Consider the following 19,436-nt stretch of genomic DNA (forward strand, 5'->3'; position numbering starts at 1 on the left):
TGACTAGTGATAATAAGCGTCTTTATTTGACTAAATTAATCAATTAAACTCTTATCCCTGTCCCTAAAAGCTTTTAATTCATAAATTTTATTGAATAATTTTGCGCGTCGTGTTGTTTGTTTTGTTTTAAATTAATGACAGATGGGCAGGGATTTGTCTTACTTTTTTCTCACAAATATTAAATTAGAATGATTTAATATTGCATTATTCGCACTGTCTTTGAGTATTTGGAAGAGTTTGTGAACATTTGAATGAGAAATATTACAATCTTGCTGCAAATTACAAGCCAAGCAAACGAGCTAAAGAAGTTACGGCAAATGCTGATTAGAGAAAATTTTGTATGAAAATTTGTCGTAACTTCCCCAAAAATGGAAGTTACGACAAATTCTGATATAATTTTATTAATTAAGGGCACTTACGATAATTTTTGTTTAAAATAATTTTTAATGGGTTTATAAAAGTTTCTTTATCTCAAGTGCGTTTAATAAACAAAATTACGCCGATTCTAAATATGTATATTTCCCAAAATCGCAAAAATGAAGTTACGACAAATGCTGATTTTTAACTCTTTCCGGACCGCAGCATATGCTGCAAGCCAATTTCACAATTTTTAATCAAAAATATCTAAGCTCAGGAATTAATTGAGGTCCTACAAAAAATATCTTACATTTGGACATCCTTATAGTTTGTAATCATCCACAATAATGGGATTTTTATCAGTTCTGAATAATTAAAAAACATTGTTTTTCATAGAAAATGCATATGTTTCTTTGGGTACTACAGTCCCAAAAGAGACGAAAGAGTTAACTGACGAAATATCAAATTGATTTGATATTTTCTTCAATATTTTTTATTAATGGTCAGGAATCTTCATCCTTCAGAACATCACAGAACTGCTGGATTTTCCTTGTTCACAAATGAAAACACATCCAAGATCAAAATCCAAGTCAAGACACATCTCTCCTGCTTACTCCAGAAAATTCCAGATTCTTAGAATTTGGTTATTTTGTTCAATCTCCTCAAGAACCCAACTTGGTCAGCACTAATCAGCTGCTTCCTCCAGAAAATCCCAGATCTTCTGGGATTTTCTTGTTCATTATGCCCAAAGGACTTCAGATACATTCTGTGGTCCGAGGATTCCTGGAGCTTCCTCCAAGATATCCCAGATCTTCTGGGATTTTCTTGTTCATCATGCCCAAAGCACTTCAGATACATTCTGTGGTCAAAGGGTTCCTGGAGCTTCCTCCAAGAAATCCCAGATCTTCTGAGATATTTTTGAAAATTATGTCAAAAACCAGTCAGATATGTGCGGTGGTCAGAGGATTCGTGGAGCTTCCTCCAGGAAATCCCAGATATTCTGGGATTTTCTTGTTCATTATGCCCAAAGCACTTCATATAAGTATAATTTTATGATACGAATCGGAATCCTACAGAGGGAACGAAGGCTTGTTGTTGTGGCCATCCAGTCCGTTTGCTCGCGATGATGAACTCTCCTACGGTATGATACGAAGCATGATCCTGAAAGTCTGTAAGAATTCAAGTTATTAATTCTATTTGGCTTTTGTTTCCAATCTGAAGTGTTTTTGACATAATATACAAGAAAATCCCAGAAGATCTGGAATTTCCTGGAGGAAGCTGGAGAAATCTTCTGACCAACTTGGTTATTTTTGGGTGTTTATGACAAAATATGGAAGAAAATCCCAGAAGATCTGTGAATCCCTGACTAGACTGGTGTTTTTAATATTGAAGTTTTAATATTGAAGTCAATTTGTTCAGTGTGTAGGCAATTATTGAAATATTGGTTTCAATATTCGCTTGAATATTGAAGTTTCTTTTCAATGTCACTTTGAAATGCTATTATTTCAATAATTTGTCTAATGTAGACAGCTTTTTAGCATCGATCTACGACGATCTTCACATTTTTTTGTATGCTTTTTGGCCAATTTTTAAGATATTCTTCCCTTATTTTTAAATAAAAATGATACTGGTACTTAGAAAAAAAATGATGGTTTTACGCATTTATCAATATTAAAATCAATAATAGGAAGGGGATTTTCTTTACCAAAACACTGAGAATCCGCGAACCGCCAGATGTATAAATAAATCATAAAATGAAAAGGTTCGAAGGATTCAGATTGTCCTTGCCAGGTTGTCATTGTCGTGATTTCATTGACGCATTCGTAAACTTCAATGAATGGGTTGCCATGGTATCAAACACAACAGTCACACAGGGAACTCCAGGCCTTTTCACTTGAGTATTTTTCACCCAACTTCCCACGCGTGAAAAAGTTACTATCCTTCTGGGAATAGTGCGTAGTGTGTTTTGTGTGTAAAACCCGAATGCGTGAAAATGGGCATCTTCGACAAATTGGCGGGAATGTTTCGGGTGCGGAAGGAAGAAGTGAATATCCTGGTTGTGGGACTCAATAACAGTGGCAAATCCACCATTGTCAATCACTTTAAGCATCCAGAAGAGAAATCCACCGTGACAGTTCCCACAGTTGGCTTCAGCGTTGAGAAATTTCAGAGTAAGGATTTATAATTTCTTTTTGAGAGATCTACAAGGCTCATGTTTAATTTATTCTTTGCAGATCAGGGAGTCTCCTTTACGGCATTTGATATGTCTGGTGCTGGAAGGTACAGAAGTCTCTGGGAGCACCATTTCAAGTCGTGCCATGCAATTGTCTTTGTGATTGATTCCAGTGACAGGATGAGATTGGGTAAAAAAGAGCGTATTATTTTTAGCCTTCTCAAATATAAATTCCATAATTATTATCAATTTTGTGACCTTGAAGTTGTGGTGAAGGATGAACTGGACATTTTAACTCATCATCCGGACATAGCACATCGCAAAATTCCCATCCTTTTCTTCGCCAATAAAATGGACTGCCCTGATGCTCTATCCAGCGTTAAAATAGCGGCTGGTGAGTCTGTTCTAAAGACACAATGTTTTTCAGCGATTTATCCTTGTTTTTGCATTCTTAAAGCCTTGGGATTGGAGAAGATCAGGGACAAACCATGGCATATCAGTTCCAGCAACGCTCTAACGGGCGAGGGGTTGCAGGATGGTGTCCAATGGCTTGTAGGCGAAATCCGAGATGGTATATCCAGCAGAAGAGCGAGCCAGAAGGCTACTCGCTAAACATTTTTACCAATTTCCTCAAAAAATCATTATTTATTTACATGCAATTCCTACGCTTAAATTTAAATGCGATTTAAAAATAAATCTATTTTGAAAATCATAAAAATTACCGATTCATTTTTGGCACTAGATGGCACTCTGAAATCCTCTGGTTTTCATAACCTAGTTTTTTTCTAAATCAAAATAAAAATACGGATTTTAGGTTTTTGAAAAACAAAGTATGAATGCGGGTAGAAAAAGGGCAAATACCCTACTTTTTGGATTTATAGGACTTCTGGGATTAGCCTTATATCCGATTGTGGTGGATCCAATGATAAACACTGAGAAATACAGTAAGTTTCGGGAGATCCGCAAGAATCTTGCTTGACAAAATGCTCAAAATTTGATAAAAAATATAACTTTTCAGAAAAAATCCAGAGCAAAAACCGAGCTGGAGTCAACCAGGAAGAGATTCAACCTGGAAGTAAGATTTTTTGTCGAAAATTTTTAGTGAAAATCAACTGAAACTGATGACTTTTTTCCCCTTCCAAAACAGACATGAAAGTGTGGTCAGATCCCTTTGACAGGAAGCGGGATTGATGGAAATCCGTTGTACATCTAATATTCTTTCATTTTAGTTGATACAATATTGCAATAAATAATTTTATCATTAATTTCTCTGTGTTTTTCCAAAATTTGCATTTTATTTTGCTTGTTTATTATGAAGCGACCTCTTGTGATCTTACCATGAAAGTTCTGACAGAGCAGTTCATTGCGGGAGCAAAGTGGAAGCACGCATAGTAAAGTTTTTTCTCCAGAACAATAATTTCACAGTACTTTTTTGTAAAGTTTTTTATTTAAACCTTTTTTTGAAATGGCCAACTATATGGGGCGAGTATCAAAATTGTCATTTGTTGTGCCAAATATCACGAAAAACGGTGAGTTTTGCAATGAATGGAAGTGATCAAAGTCTGTGAACTTTGATCTCTTTCGTCATTACGGTATAAAGCTGAGATTTTAAGGGCATTCTCTATATCTCACATGTGACTTTGCAGGTTGGCGCACCTTGAGCACCACCCCGGCCAGTTGGCAGAAGAAGACAGTTGCTGATAAGACTGGGAAAAACATTGTTTTGGTCGATGGAGTTCGTACTCCATTTTTGACTTCCGGAAGCGACTACTCCCGCTTGATGCCTCATGAACTGGCCCGGCATTCACTGGTTAGCCTTCTGCGGAAGACCGGGGTGGACAAGGAGATCATTGACTATATTGTCTACGGCACAGTCATTCAGGAAGTTAAGACATCGAATATTGGCCGTGAAGCAGCCTTGAGTGCAGGATTCAGTACCAAGACACCAGCTCACACCGTCACCATGGCCTGCATCAGCTCAAATCAGGCCATGACTACGGGGATTGGACTTATTGCAACTGGAACGTATGATGTTGTTGTGGCAGGAGGAGTTGAATTCATGTCAGACGTTCCCATCAGGCACAGCCGGAAAATGAGGAGTCTCATGCTCAAAGCAAACAAGGTAAGAAGACCTTTTCTGTCTGTATGCCCGGTATCAGGGCCGTAGCGCTGGGCGGGGGGACCATGAGGAGCAATGCCCTACCTTAAGTCTTTCGTCTACTTTGCGACTTTGGGTACCCATGGAAACAACAATTTTTTTAGACTATCTAAAATCGATAAAAATCCGATTCTTCTGGATAATTATAAAATATAAGGATGTCCAAATCTAGGATATTTTCTGCAGGATACTAATTAACTCCTGAGCTTAGATATTTTTGGTCAAAAATCGTGAATTTTCGATTTTTTGGTTCCTTGCAGATATCTTAATTTTTTTTTATATTTTTAGACCAGAATAAGAAAAAAACCTCTCTAGACCAATAAGTACGATAACTAACAATTACAGATTACATAAATTCGAAAAAATTTTTTTCTTAAAAAACCAGAAACTAAGATAATAGGGGAGACTGGGGCAAAAAGTCACAAATCGAAAAATTCAAAATTTAATATCTTCCAAGGTAAAAAAGATAGCGGCTCAATATTAGGTGAGATTTTTAACAATCTCACCTACTACAACTGTGCTATCACACTTGCACATTAAAATTTTAATATGATTCACATTAATTGTCGCTGGTGAAAGTCCAAATGTGTAATTTGTGTGTTTGAATCATTTTATATTCAAAATTTGATCTATTTGTTGTTAAAAAGGTAGACTTGGCCCGCAAAATTTGATATAAATTGATTTATAACATTAATGCGAAAAATTAATGCGATTTTCTCTTTAATTTTTTAATGTGAAAAATATTTATGCTTTAGGTAAATTTAAACTTATTTTTGCAGGCCAAGTCCACTTCTTTATCAATAAAAAAATATATTAAGTGACTCAAAGACACAAATAACATATTTGGACGCTCACAACCGACTATTAATGTGAATCACATTTAAATTTTAATGTGCAAGTGTGATAACGCCGATACTGTTTAAAAAGGCCATCGATTCCCGATTAATTTAAATCATGGGTCAAAGTTCACGAAATTTAAAAAATCATATCTCTGGTTCTATTTGACCGATTTTGATGAGTGAGGGGTCAAACGAAAGATCTCATAAAATGCTACAACTTCCTAGAACATTTAAACTTCGTGAGATCAACACCAGGGGCGCCACAGTCGAAAAGCGAATTTCAATATCACATAACCTCAATTACCTCGACTATAGCTGAACCGATCTTGATGATTACTTCGACATAATTGTAGAGAACATTTGTCTCTATATTTCGTCTATACATCATTTTTCGATCAGATAATGCGATCTGTCCGATTTTGTCGTTTAAGTGTGAAAAAATTGATTTTTCTCATAATTACAGTAGACTCTCTCTCAATCGGGAATATGGGGCGAAATGTCATCCGGTTTAGCGATAGAATTGGGCGTCAAATCCTTTGTAAATTCCACAAAAAGCGCGCAATTATAAAGAATCACAAAAAAATAGGAAGAACTACAGCGAATTTGAGCGAATTAGCTTCATAATAATTAAGCGTGAAAATTGTCAACAAAATTTGACGCCCGATTGAAAAAGAGCCGATTGAGTGAGAGTCTACTGTACGCTTTGAAACCACTCAGATGCCAAAATTTGACTGCTTCTACTCGACTAAGACACTTAAAATAGGGTTTTAAATGGAAAGTCTCACAAAATACAACAATTCTTTGATATAGTTGAAATTCATCAAATGAACATTTGGGGCGCTCTGGTAGAAAAAACGAGTTCAGAAACAAACAATGTCGATTATCTCGGCTTCTGAGCAAAATTATAGAGAACATTCTGGTCTACATTTCACCCATATATTGTTGCAAATATTCCAGTCCCACCTTCTTCCCACTCCATTCCTTACTCCAATTTCCTTCATTCGCTAATTAATATATTGACAATTGAATAAAAATTTAGTCTTGCACAACCAGTCGCATCATTCACTTCGTTGGGCTACAATATCACTTTTCTGTCATTCCATCCAAATCTTTGATATTTTGGTTTAAATAAAAAAAATGTATAATTTCACGAATTTGATTCAATATAACTGAAGGGCGTACCTAACTTCAGCTCTAAATCGAATTTGAGTACATTTCGAGTTAGCTCACATCAAGAATCTCATCTACATAAGCCGGTTAGGATTATCTGCCCTATTTCGGCCACCTTCATTCTCATAGTTTCTTGCCCTTCGGGAATTCTTCCAATATCTTTTTCATGTCATCTCGTTTGTCAAAGCTGCATTTTTTGTTATTCTATTGCATTGTATAATCTCTAGCTAGAGTATGTAAAAACTAAAAAATCATGGAAATTCGAGGAACAAAAAAGGTGACCGGAATTGCAAACTGGCCGGAATTTGGCACACTTACCCTATGCCTAATAGCTTTAATTAATTATATTTTTTATTATGTTAAAAAGAAATTAGAACAAAATTAGCTATTTCTTTTGTCAGTTTTGACCCCTATAACCCCTACTATAACCATTTAAGTGTGTGTATCGAATAATAATCGGAATAATTTATGTTTTATTTTTAAAATTTGTCTTATTGAATTTTTTTTTTGTTTTACCTCATTCACTTACATTGAATTGAATTGGGATGGAAATCGATTAACTAAAACACATCAACCAAAGTTTTGACTAATGCCCTACCTTTAACTACTGATGCCCGGCCCTACCTTAAATTCAACTCTAGCTACGGCCTGCCCGATATGCCCTATTTGTGACCTTGGGGTGTCTGGAAATGACATTCTCGGATGGTTTTTCCATGGGAACGTAAACTGATGAGGTCAAAATTGATTTCCTTCAAGGCAAAAACTCCAATGGCCAAACTTTCCCTCCTGTCCTCCCTTCGAGCCTCACACTTCATCCCTGAACTTCCGGCTGTGGCTGAATTCTCTTCAGGAGAAACAATGGGACACTCAGCTGATCGTTTGTCAGCTGCATTCAATGTTTCAAGGAAGGAACAGGATGATTATGCTCTCAGAAGTCATACCCTGGCCAAGACAGCTCAGCAGAAGGGCTACTTGACAGACCTGGTGCCTTTCAAAGTGTCAGGAGTGGACAAGATTGTGAGTGAAGACAATGGGATCAGAGTGTCAACGCCTGAATCCTTGGGAAAGCTCAGGCCAGCTTTTATCAAGCCACACGGGACAATCACAGCGGCAAATGCTTCTTTCCTTGTAAGTTCTTTAGGCTTCACTGGTTCCAGGATTCTGGACTGACCGTTGATTTTCCTTTCAGACCGATGGAGCTTCAGCTTGTCTGATTACGACCGAAGCAAAGGCCAAGGAATTGGGGCTCAAGCCTAAGGCATATCTTCGTGATTTTCTCTATGTCTCGCAAGACCCCGTTGATCAATTGCTTCTGGGACCTGCCTATGGGATTCCCAAGATCCTCAAAAAGGCCAATCTCAAGCTCAATGACATCGACACATGGGAGATTCATGAGGCTTTTGCTGGACAAATCATTGCCAATCTCAAAGCTATGGATTCTGATTGGTTCTGTAAGACCTACATGGGACTGAATGAAAAAGTGGGAAATCCAGATTTGAATAAGTGGAACAATTGGGGAGGATCTCTGTCCATTGGGCATCCTTTTGCGGCAACAGGAGTGAGACTTTGCATGCATACGGTAAGATTCCCTTGCCCTCTTCTTGAAATCTCATCAACTGATTACAAATTACTCTCCAGGCCAATCGCCTTGTCCGGGAAAATGGACAAATAGGAGTTGTGGCAGCTTGTGCAGCTGGTGGTCAGGGAGTTGCAATGGTCATTGAAAGACATCCTGATGCTACGGCTGAGTAGAGACATTGAAATAACTCATCACAAATCCATTTTCACTGCATTCTTTTGTTATTTTATTTTTTATTCTTAATAAATTTTGGAATGAGAGTAAGTTTAAGTGTTGGAAAATAGATTTTTTTCAAGAATTTGTGGCCTTTTATTAGCTGGCCAGACCTAAAAAACAAAAAACATTAAATTTGAGGTTATGGTGAATCGGTAGAGAAAATTTGCCGCCATGGTGAATCGGTAATTACCAACAAGTTCAAACATGTCAGCCATCCAAGTCGATTTCAAGCAAGTTCTCTACTTTTTCTCCATTTTGGTCCTCAGCGAGCTGGATTTGGGATTCAATCTCTGCTTCCGGAGATTCAGTTGTGGTTGAAGTTGAGGTACCTGGTTGAATTTGCAGCTCAGCAATGCTGGTTTCACCGTCATCGTGAGTGTTTTCAAAGCGTGCAAAAATGAATTGTGAGTTCCAGGAATTGAAGAAGGATTGGAGCCTCTGTGGTCCAGGAACGGGGATTGACCATGTGAGTACTTGCAATTTTCCATCCTCTACTTTATAGTAGTAAGTGTAGATGAGGAAAAGGACAGCCAAGATGGTAAATAGGGGGAAAAATACGAAATTCCAGAACGATCCTTTTGCACTGGGTTTGTAGGGACGCCCGGAAAGGGAAATCTTGGTTTGATCTGAAATAGTGAAGGATATTGAATTAATAATTCTTAAACATTCTGCACATTCTGTACTCACTCGTTTCATATGGATGCAATACGGAAGCTAGTAGGGTCCTCATGAGCTTAGTACTCTTTTCGTTGTATTCCTCAACGTCTGTTATTACGACTTGGGCTTGCAATTTTTTATCTACCTCAACAATTCCTACGTAGTAGTCGATCTCGTGAGTCTCTCCCAGGGCCATTAGGTTTGTTTTTAATACTTTTAAAATCAGCTCCATAATCTCGTCATTTATATCGGTGTCAGTTATAAAAGATGCTCCACATATTTTACAACAGAACCCCTTGGGCTTAATAGGATCCAGGCAATGGGGTATTTGACAAAACTCTTTCTCATTGTAGCATAGCATTGCCTCATAGTACTCAAAGGGTGGACTATGACATGGCAATCCTATTTTTCCTGCTAATTCCATGGTTGAGCTTATAATAGTAACTTCTCCATTCCTAAACATCTTCTGACCTTCTTGACTCAAAATAAAGGGCTCAAATTCTTGAGGATAGATGACTTTATCGTTCAATTGGACGTGACCTAGATCTATACGGGGTATCAGTTGTAGGTCTACAACAAAATTTCTATCAGGTGGAAATCTCACTTCATCGTAGCTGCATGGGATGCGATCTGTATGGGGTTTGGCAGTATTGATTTTCATAGGACCATTCCTATCGTCAATTTCACGCCAATTGTGCGAAAGATACCAGAAATGACGATCGGGTTTCTTGAAGTTCGCCACGGAGTCTCGCAATTTGACCTCACAGTCACTCACAGGGTTGAGATTGAACTCAATTTGACCGTTTTGAGGGAGAACCAATGTCCCAAAAGAGGGCAGAATCATACCCTTAGTCCTGACAATTGACGGCAGGTCCAGAAGTGCATAGAAGTAGGCAGGAAAGAGGATTAATTGATCGGCACATGGGAGGTGAGCCTGAGTCCACATCCGAGGGTCGGTGAATGAGAAATTTGGCACCCATTGTTTGATCCCCGAAGAGATTGTCGGGACCATGAAATTGGAAACGAGGCACAACAATAGGAAATCTCTCAACATTGTCACACCACAAACTGATTGGGAATTTTCTCCTCATCAGTCTCAATGGGTGAATGAGTGTGAAAAAAAGGGGAGGATTTCTCTTTTATCTGCTACCAGCTTATGTTTGGGTATATTCTTCTCGGATTATCGATCAGGGTTTTCTCTCATCCTGAGATCATGGAAATTTTGGACATTTTCAGGAACTTCACAAATTTTCATTCATGATCTTATAATGCTTTTTTCTGGGTAGAGATGTCATAAGAGTCGCATATAATCGTGCTTACCACCTAAACATCTTCAAAAGATCGATTAATACTCATTACAGCGCAGAAGGTCAAGGTGAAGAAGTTTTAGGCATGCATGACTTTCTAAACTAAAACATAAAAATTTAGGATAATAAATTAATTTATGGAAAATGTGCTGTATAATTTCAAATAGCCAATATTGAAGAGAAACTAGCTGAACTTGATTGCTTTAATTATAGTTCATAAACGTTTGGCAAATGAGCCTTTAAAAAAAACTTCAGCTGGGTGAAAGTGCTCCACCCTCCCCTATTATTAGTTCATCAACTTTCGGCATCGATTTGCAATATAATAATTACCAGTAATATTAATAATAATTGGTTGAACTTAGTTTGAAACTCCTTCATTATATTCATTATAATAGTGATATATATATTATCATTAATATGAGTTCTCGAATGACTCGAAATCCTAAATCACAAGCAATTTTATAGGTTTAAAAAAATTTATTGGATCATTAAATGTTTGATAAATATTTTCCTAAAAAATCTTCCGTGATTATAAATTAGAGAAAATATGGCTAAATCTTAGATATAAAGCCGTATCGACCAAAATCCTAAAAAGCACCCGAATAGGTCGGAATTCCGAAGAGTCAATATGGTCAAAATCCTGAAAGGGCCAAGGGTGGGGAATCTTTATATTTTACGACCGAACATTCATACATTCGAGGAGGAATAGGAAGGAGGAAGGTAGAATGTTAGAAGGAAGTTGCAGATCGGGGAGCAAAGAAAATTCCTGCCGCTACTGGGAATCGAACTCTAGTTACTTTGTGTGGGAATACGCCGGAGTGGCGACTTAATACTCAGGATTATCAGGGTTCTTTGAAAGGGATGAAATTATACGGAGGATAATGTGTAAAATAATTTCCCAAAACACAGAAAATATCTCTTTGCCTCCAGTAAGCACGGGTGCAATCGGGAACCGTCTAACGACCTTTACTGTGCGGTTTTAGATTAGAACAGTCCCAGTTTATGAAATCTTCACAACAGGATTGAGTAAACTTAAAATCTTTCAATGTTTAACTCAAAATTAAAACTGAATGTGGATTTATACTTTCATGACTGCGAATGCGATTATTTTAGAGAAATAGCGTCATGTTATTTTAAAATGTATATTGTAGTCTAAGGCTGCTATTCTGCCATCTTTATAATTTTGTAACTGAGCAAGATCCAAGAAATTTGGTATTCTCACAGAAAAAATATAAAGTTCTAAAATATTAGTACTCTCCAAATATTTTAGACCTTGTTATAAAGTCTGCAACAAAATTTTCAAATTACCATATTCTATATCCAAGAATTTATCAATTCATCCAAAAATTCTTCCAAATTTTCTTGGACGATCCAAGGAAAGTTTAGAGGTCATTTTAAATTGTGTAAAGTGAAAGTTTTGTCAAGGTTGAATTGAATATAATTACCTTTAAAAATATTTTAATGCTTTTTTTCGTGAAAAATAACAAACCACTGTAAACACACAGTCAAATAATTCCGCAGATGACGCTGCACGACAAGTCTCCAAACTTTTTATATCTTGTTCAATTTTTGCTATAAAATTTCTTGGCGGCAGAATTGCTCAACCTTGGATTGACTCTAACAAGAATTCCAAATTCTGCAAAATCTTACAAAATTATAAAGATGGCAGAATAGCAGCCTAAATCGCTAAACAATTGCAGACAGCGACTTAGAGTCACTAGGCGTCTCTATCAAAACTTGACCTTGAGCCTGGGATTATTAAAGTACTTTTATTTGTCTCCACTATTTTTTGGAATGGTTTTTTTTTCATTTTATATATTTTGAAACTTGTTTAAATGGACATTACGGACTGTGTCCACCCTCGTATTGAATTATTCCTTCTAATGATTCTGTAAGGTCATAGACTAAGTCTACGATGGGACAATATCTTTATCGATTTCGTTATTCTTAATTTTCTTTTAAGTGTTACAGCCAACAATAAAAAGCTGCTCTTTAAGCTTATTTTTGCTAAAAAATGTGTGATAATCCGAAACATGAAGATAGAAAAGATCAGTGTTCGTATCGCACGATGGAGGAACCAATCCTTCTTGTATGCCAAACAGATGTAAAAACATTCTAACTTTTCCACGGCTTTTAAATTTTCAGTAAAAAGCTAGATTTTTATTTTAATTATTAATTTGGATTTTTTCAAATTCATTTCCTTTAACATTCATATTCACTTGCTTAAGTTTATTGCAAGATTATGTAGTACAAACTGTTTTTCTCGAGGATAACTTCAACTATAAGCGGAACTTTGTAGACTTAAATTTTACAGGATTTTAACTAATTGCCGTAATATACTGGACACATTTAATTTACGATTAAAGTCCAGAGCTAAGGCTGAGCCCAGTTCCCGTAGGTCTTGATTTGCTAAACAATAAGCACAGTTATATTTTAAAGTCCAATTTTCTCAAATATTTCGCCAGTTATTAATAAATTAAAGCTGTTAAGCTATATGGCTAAACTCCCTTTTAACTTTTGTTTGCATTTTTTATTGCTCGAACTCAAAACGATTACTCATTTTTTGTCTTGAATTTTGAAAAATGAAGTTTGAGCACTTAGATACTGGCCGAAAATTATGTAGAGAGCAGTATAATCAGTTTTTTTTTAACTTGTTACCGTATTAGAGTTTAAAACGGTAAGAGATACCAACATCTAGTATTTGGTGATGCCCCCTAAAAAGAATTATCTAGAAATGCTGTTACAAATCATATTTTTTGAGATTTTTTCGAAAACAGCTCCATCGATTTCTTTCATTTTCAGATATGTTTTGGAGGTAGTCCATTCGAATATTACTGTAGACTCTCGCTAATTCGGCTCTTTTAAGATCGGGATACTTTTTAATTCGGGCAGCAGTTATATTTGAAAAAAAGTTTGTTGACATTTTTCAAGTTTGATCTTGGTAATTGAATGAAGGAAATATGCTTAAATTTGCTTTGGTTTGCCTTAGTTATGATGTGATTTTGCATTATTAAGGGATTTTTATGACATTTACAATAAATATGAGTATATATGTAAACTTAATGAGTGAAAAGATAAATAAAAAAATCGTTGCATTTCAAACACTTTGTTGCACGAATTTATCTCTAATTCGGATGACATTTCGGTCCCGAATGCCCGAATTTGAAAGAGTCTTGTACGTCCATATGAAACATGTGACAGAAAAAATTTCTACATCGCATTCTCGAAGTTTTTCTCTGAAGCGATGTGTTTAAATTTGGAAAGTAACGCGAAAGCAAACTTTTTTATGAACAAAAAAACTGCATGAAATAATAATTTACGGAATGCTCAATGTTGCGTATTCGAGCAATTCGTAAAGCTAGGACGCTTTTCCATCTTATAGCAAAAATAGTTTACAATAAAGCCCAACTTTGAACCAATGAGCACTTAAGGCGCCAGTGGTTAGGGAACCAGTAATAATTTAATTAATACCCAGCGAGAACCAAATGCTAACCGATTGCAATTCAGCTGAAAACATATGTATTTTCAGCTGAATTCTGCTAACCTTGAAACAAAATTGGCGATTCAGTGCCATTTCCATACATTTGGTTAGCACTTTTTGTTCGACAACTGCTGATCAGTCAGCAAATTTTTGCTAGTCGATTCAGCAAAAATATGCTGAAAACGCTCCTTTTTTCAGCTAAGTGTGCTCGCTGGGTAACTTTTTTATTCGAAATTCAAATTCATGATTTAAAGTTCCTCAATTGGTTCGCAAATAACTTTATTTAAACCATTTTAACAATTATTGTAAAAGCAGTTTTTTGGGCGTAGCATCAAAGACATGAGATCGAGCATTCTGCAAATCTAGGATGCTATTCAATTCGTATTTTCTCGTATTTCCTTAATTGAAAATTATTTCATGAAACTATCTTATTTTTCATGGGAATTTTTCAACCTTTATCCCATACTTACCGTTGTGAGGGTCGCAGCATGGCTTTTCAATGTCCACCAACAAAAAGTGTCGTGTTCTGTTGAAAGTTATTCCAGCTTTCCACTCGAGAGGGACTTATCGTGAAGTCGATCTCCTTTTTTTACTACACTCGCCGGGATCCTATTTTGATTTCTGAGGGCTGAACATTTCAATTTCAGGGGTAATTTTTCATCCGCCTCTTTTTTTTTGAACGGTGGGACATTATTTTTTTTGTTTGGGAATAAACAATTGATTATTTGTTACCAGTGAGATTTATGTGAGTCAATAGATGATGGTTCCACAGAAAATTCTCATTTATTTCACTTCACTGACAAATATTAAAAAAAAATAATATTTACAAAGCTAAGTAAAAATTTGAGAAAAAATTCTTATAAAAGTCTAAAAATGGACATTAAAAATGCGCAATTTTTCTTGAGATTATTCTCATGTCTTAAGTGATAGAATAGTTTGAGGGGGATGATTTTGTGAATTGATTGAGGAGGTTGATTCTGGAGGGAATTCAGTTGTTCTTGGTGCTAGTGGCCTTTTGGGTTTTTGGATAGACAATTTCGGCATACTCCGTTGGTGTCTTCTGGGGAGGTGCTTTTCCCTCTTGTGAGGGTTTCAGCATAAGTTCAGCATAGACAATGTTGGGCTTTGAATCCTCCTCCTGGAATGTTTCGTGGTTACATTTTGGGCTGGGAAATTACACAGTTATAGTCTATACATTTATTTTGGGACAACACAAAAGATTTGAGATGTTTAAAAAGAAAGAATTCTCACCTTTGGCTCTGTCACCTCATCTGTGATGATGACAGTTTCCTCACTATCACGGGGATGTTGATCATCTTCAGCTGCTGGTGTAGCTCCAGTTTGCTGTGGCTGTGACTCCAGGGCCTCATGCTTAACTGTCGATGGGGATTTGTTCCTCTTGAATATGGCATTCAGTGACAAATTCGGCTTAATTAATTTTTGTGGTGTTGGGCGCGGTGTGAAATTCTCCAGTGGCTCCCGGCGATTCTCGACACTCTCTGTGTCACTTCTAATTCATTTTCATTACATTTTTTTTTGAATTGTACATTTTGCACATGAAATTTCCGATAGACACGAAATTGATGGGGTGCAAAATGGCAAATAGAAAGGAGGAAGAGAGAAAAAAGGAGGGAAACCATTAACGAATTTCCTTTGGGAAATTGTTTTTATTTCATTGCTAATAATTTTATATCCTCTCTCCTTGGGAATGTTTCCTCTTTCATCCCTCTTTTTTTGTGTTAAAATTTTCAAATATTTCTTTTATAGTGAAAAACTTATTTCCAATCAAACTAATGAAGAGACAAATTTGGCGGGAAAAACAGGGATGATAGAATTAACATTCACATTCTACTTTACTATTTTATTTCTGTACTTGCCCAATGAAGATGGTATAAAGTAAAAACTTTGAACCAATTCGTGCATCATGCAATTTGTCATGTTTTCTATCAACCAAAATAAACTCCCAGAAGATTGTGAAAAAGAGGTGTTTTTTGCAGTTAAGAAAATTTTCATGCTACACTCTAGAGAAGCCTTAAATTTATTAATTAAATTATGATTTGGCCATATTAGAATTTCAACCTCAACTTTGTGAAAAATTTGGTATAGGGTAAGTGTGCCAAATTTCGGCTAGCTTCTAATTTCGGCCACTTTGAGTGTAATTTCGGCCATGGAAAAAAATTAATTAAAATTACAGTAGAGTCTCTCAAATCTGAATATCTCAAATTCGAACGACGTTTGGATTCAAAATGTCAATTGTGGGGTTATGTTAAAAAATTCGTATTTTGGATGAATGAAAATCATATTCATGTGTTTCTTCCTGAATATTTACATACATTATGATCATATAAAATGAAAAAGAAGTATGTTACCACTATGACTTGTGAGAAAGTATGGGAATTTGATTCAAAGTATAATTTAATCTCACATAAATTTCGTTAGTTTTGAAAAAATCGTTCGAATTTGGGAGGTAAGAAATGTCAAAAATACCCCCCGAGCGTTCGAATTTAGAAGACTTAATACAAACTGTATGTATGTAATCTTCGAATAGTCAATGAATTTATTTTGCTTTTAAATATTTATTCATTTTAGGATGTATTAACACAAAGACCGTTAAATTTTAGGTATAATTTGAATTTAATTTGCGTTGTAAAAACTCAGTGTGGAAAGAGTCTTATAAAAAATGTGACAGATCACTTGTGTTTCTAACAGTCTTCTGATTTGTGGTGAAGTGCAAGAGGGTTTTCCTTCGGTGTTTTTCATGAAAATTGATTAGTTTTCATTAAAGATTTTTTCTGTTTATGTTAATAGTGAATCAATCTTTAAATTTCGGATAAAATTTCCCAGCTGGATCCTGTATTTCGCGTATAAAAGTATATACTTTGTGAGCGTCTCTCCGGTGAGATAGTGTTGCCTATTCCGGCAACATCTTCTGCTTTCCTAAATTTCTTATTCATTTTATGTTGTTTTTTTTTCAATTTCTAAATTCTACAATGTCCAGAGAAAAAACCATCGCGTCTATGAAAAAGATGACTTGAAAAAGGCATTGGAAGAGTTCAGGAAGGGCAAATTACTACGGGAATCTGCGCGTAAATTTAAGATTCTACTCTTCAGGTCTTCTAGACAAATTGCACAGAAGATCTCAGGGCTTGTGGGTCATATAAACGTATTAAACTAAATATTAAACTCGTTCCGTTTGACGTTTTAAAATTTTCTATCCGTTGCGTCCGTTGCATCACAAAAGGTGGTCAGAAAAAAGGTGGCCGGAATTTCACTCAGAGTGGCCGGAATACTACCCAAAGCAATGCCCATATTTTTTTTTATTAATTTTTCTATATTTTAGGAAGCGATTTAAAGAAAACAAAGATGATAAACTAGTTTTCAAGGTTCCACACAACCCTCCCGAAAAGGAAGTAACAAGAAATATCAATATGAATTAAAAAATTGCATTTCAAACTTAGGACTTCGGTGCTTATATTCAACTATGCCGAAATTTGGCACACTTACCCTAATTAAAAAAAAAAATTGAAAAGCTTAAGGAATATTATCCGGTTAATGCGGAATTCCTATCTTTCTACATCATTTTGTAAAATTGGCAAACAAAATTGCATTGAAAATCTCATTATCGAGGGATCATCTGATAAAGGCAAAGTTGAGGTTTTAATCTTTAATCTGTAAATCTCTATCTTGTTATGCTTAAGCGTTTATTTTAAATTAGAAAATGTCGGTGCTTTTGCTTTCGCGATTGATAAATTGCGGCTGAAAGTGATCTGGAAACCGGCCAGAGACGGGTGAACTAACGGATGGTGATGGACTAGCGGAATAGCCAGTTGGTGGAAGTGCCACTCGTGGGGACATTGTGTTGGGTGGTGGGGTGCTAACTCCTTCATTAAACGTAGAAGAATCACTGGAAATCGTTGACCTACCTGGCATAACTTTGGCCATAAGTGTTGTGGGTTTAATGCGTGAAAGAAGTGATGCTCTTGCTTCAGGCTCATGCTCCCTGTTTAATAACATACAAATATCCACCGGGGTTAGTTACACCAATAGCCAGCTGGTTTATTTATTTTTATTTTTTCTTTTTGGCGGGAAAGGTCTTTTTTTTCTGTGCATTTTGCAAGATAGAGGAAGTCAAGAGGCAGAAAAAGCCAGAAGACAGAACAAAGGCAAGCCCTTATTGGAAGAAAAATCCCTCTCACCAAATCTAATAATAAAACACAAAAAGCACTCTTTACTAATTCCATTGTTACTACTCACGTTTCTGATGGTCTGGGAGCGGAATTATCTGCAAGAGGAAAGAGGGGATTTATTTTTGGGTAAAATATCCTGCTAAAAGATATTTTTTTCTAACAGGAATTTTCGAAGGGATTTGATGTTGGAAAAAGAAATTCAGCTTCTGTTGTATTTAACAAAATTTATTTGTTTATAAATAGCTTGTGATTAAGTAGAGTTCTCTCTTCACAATATAAAGTCATGAATTTCTTGTCTTTTTTCTTTAATTATATTTTGTTTTTCTAGTCTTACGGGGTGTCATTGTCCAAAAATAAGGAGATTATGAGAATTGAAATGAGATTCCATCGTTTACAAGAGAACTGTTATACTTTACAATGAATACAAGATACTTTTACAACTAACCGTACTAATTACTACATGTAATATTTTTTTCTTACATTTAAAAAAAAATATGGTCCAAGATCACGAATATTAAATTTAATTAAAAATTGTACATTTTTCTCACCGCTCTCACACTAAGTTTATAAAAAAGAAAAGTCAAAAGAATATTGGAAAAAGTATATTAAATTTTTATATACTTATATTGAGAGTAAATAAATTGGTGGAAGAGATTCGTTTGGGAGAATTATTTATGGTCTCTTTTTTGCTCTCGATGAGATTATTACCTTAGTAAAATTAATCATTTTTACCTACTTATTTTTTCTCTTCTACGAAAGAGAAATTATGGACTCGTTTTTACACACACATCTAATAAAAATTGTTGTACACAAAGAAAGGCAAATTAAGACTATTTTCGATGCTTAGCATTTCTACAAAAAAAAAGACATTTATTGAACACGGTAATTATTAGAAAATTCATCAATTTGGATGGAATAAATTTTCAATATAGAAATTATTATTAATAGCGTGTTTTTTTTTTATCGAGATTCTCTATAATTCTTTTGTTTAAAAGAGTGCCTTTTAAATTTTTTGAATATTTGCGCAAAATCAGACTGAAGTGTTGGTTTTACTCTCAACGGGATTTCCATTTCTTGTCTTATCGTGGTCATGTTCTTCGGCCTCAGCTGCATCTGGATGGTGCTTTCCTTCGTCGTCCACTTCATCCTGGTGGGATGGAGCAATTTGGGCCTCAGAATCGGGACCAATGTCAGTGTTAAGTGAACCTTTAATAAGAGAAAGATCAAGAACTAACTTCAGTTTTTCTTGATTTAATAAGAAAAAAAGCAAAAAATAATTTTTTTAAATGAAAAAATATTAATTATACTTTTT

The 19,436-nt window shown here is 35.6% G+C and overlaps 4 protein-coding genes across 12 annotated transcripts in view; 2 read left to right on the forward strand and 2 right to left on the reverse strand.

Annotated features, from left to right (window-relative positions):
* Positions 1–2,035: 2,035 nt before the first annotated feature.
* LOC129810334 (ADP-ribosylation factor-like protein 6) lies at positions 2,036–3,248 on the forward strand. Its single transcript, XM_055860733.1, has 4 exons — positions 2,036–2,528; positions 2,592–2,720; positions 2,796–2,924; positions 2,988–3,248. The coding sequence occupies exons 1-4, from the start codon at positions 2,351–2,353 to the stop codon at positions 3,140–3,142; spliced, it is 591 nt and encodes a 196-aa protein (XP_055716708.1). The 5' UTR covers positions 2,036–2,350; the 3' UTR covers positions 3,143–3,248.
* Positions 3,249–3,792: 544 nt separating this feature from the next.
* LOC129810328 (trifunctional enzyme subunit beta, mitochondrial) lies at positions 3,793–8,541 on the forward strand. The gene is made up of 5 exons (XM_055860722.1): positions 3,793–4,059; positions 4,177–4,652; positions 7,454–7,825; positions 7,887–8,276; positions 8,336–8,541. Exons 1-5 carry the CDS (start codon positions 3,996–3,998, stop codon positions 8,447–8,449), a joined length of 1,416 nt encoding a protein of 471 aa, XP_055716697.1. The 5' UTR covers positions 3,793–3,995; the 3' UTR covers positions 8,450–8,541.
* On the reverse strand, positions 8,475–10,214 carry LOC129810327 (protein amnionless). 2 transcript variants are annotated; one of them, XM_055860720.1, is made up of 3 exons: positions 9,180–10,214; positions 8,683–9,118; positions 8,475–8,602 (listed from the first exon to the last, which is right to left on the reverse strand). In XM_055860720.1, the coding sequence occupies exons 1-2, from the start codon at positions 10,201–10,203 to the stop codon at positions 8,700–8,702; spliced, it is 1,443 nt and encodes a 480-aa protein (XP_055716695.1). In that variant the 5' UTR covers positions 10,204–10,214; the 3' UTR covers positions 8,475–8,602; positions 8,683–8,699. The 2 variants fall into 2 exon arrangements, with proteins under 2 accessions (XP_055716695.1, XP_055716696.1); XM_055860721.1 differs by having other exon boundaries at positions 8,475–9,118; positions 9,180–10,213.
* Positions 10,215–14,701: 4,487 nt separating this feature from the next.
* Positions 14,702–19,436, reverse strand: part of LOC129810337 (fasciclin-3) — a 33,668-nt gene continuing 28,933 nt past the window's right edge. The window contains exons 6-9 of one of the 8 annotated variants that reach the window (XM_055860739.1): positions 18,192–18,219; positions 17,861–17,937; positions 15,189–15,313; positions 14,702–15,075 (exon numbers count right to left, since the gene is read on the reverse strand). In XM_055860739.1, the coding sequence (XP_055716714.1) occupies positions 14,926–15,075; positions 15,189–15,313; positions 17,861–17,937; positions 18,192–18,219 (380 nt within the window). In that variant the 3' untranslated portion in view covers positions 14,702–14,925. Of the gene's footprint in view, positions 15,104–15,188; positions 15,448–17,860; positions 17,938–18,191; positions 18,220–18,331; positions 19,331–19,436 lie in introns of those variants that run through there. The other 7 variants (XM_055860742.1, XM_055860738.1, XM_055860737.1 and 4 more) reach the window with 7 other exon arrangements.

Source organism: Phlebotomus papatasi, chromosome 1 (assembly GCF_024763615.1).
Source record: "Phlebotomus papatasi isolate M1 chromosome 1, Ppap_2.1, whole genome shotgun sequence".
In the NCBI taxonomy this organism is placed as follows: domain Eukaryota; kingdom Metazoa; phylum Arthropoda; class Insecta; order Diptera; family Psychodidae; genus Phlebotomus; species Phlebotomus papatasi.

Coding starts and splice junctions, on each gene's coding strand:
- LOC129810334 (XM_055860733.1), top strand. CDS start 2,351: ATGGGCATCTTCGACAAATTGGCGGGAATGTTTCGGGTGCGGAAGGAA. Junction 2,529..2,591: donor CAGCGTTGAGAAATTTCAGA/GTAAGGATTTAT, acceptor TATTCTTTGCAG/ATCAGGGAGTCTCCTTTACG. Junction 2,721..2,795: donor CAGTGACAGGATGAGATTGG/GTAAAAAAGAGC, acceptor GTGACCTTGAAG/TTGTGGTGAAGGATGAACTG.
- LOC129810328 (XM_055860722.1), top strand. CDS start 3,996: ATGGCCAACTATATGGGGCGAGTATCAAAATTGTCATTTGTTGTGCCA. Junction 4,060..4,176: donor GCCAAATATCACGAAAAACG/GTGAGTTTTGCA, acceptor GTGACTTTGCAG/GTTGGCGCACCTTGAGCACC. Junction 8,277..8,335: donor TGAGACTTTGCATGCATACG/GTAAGATTCCCT, acceptor ATTACTCTCCAG/GCCAATCGCCTTGTCCGGGA.
- LOC129810327 (XM_055860720.1), bottom strand. CDS start 10,203: ATGTTGAGAGATTTCCTATTGTTGTGCCTCGTTTCCAATTTCATGGTC. Junction 9,119..9,179: donor ATTGCATCCATATGAAACGA/GTGAGTACAGAA, acceptor TCACTATTTCAG/ATCAAACCAAGATTTCCCTT.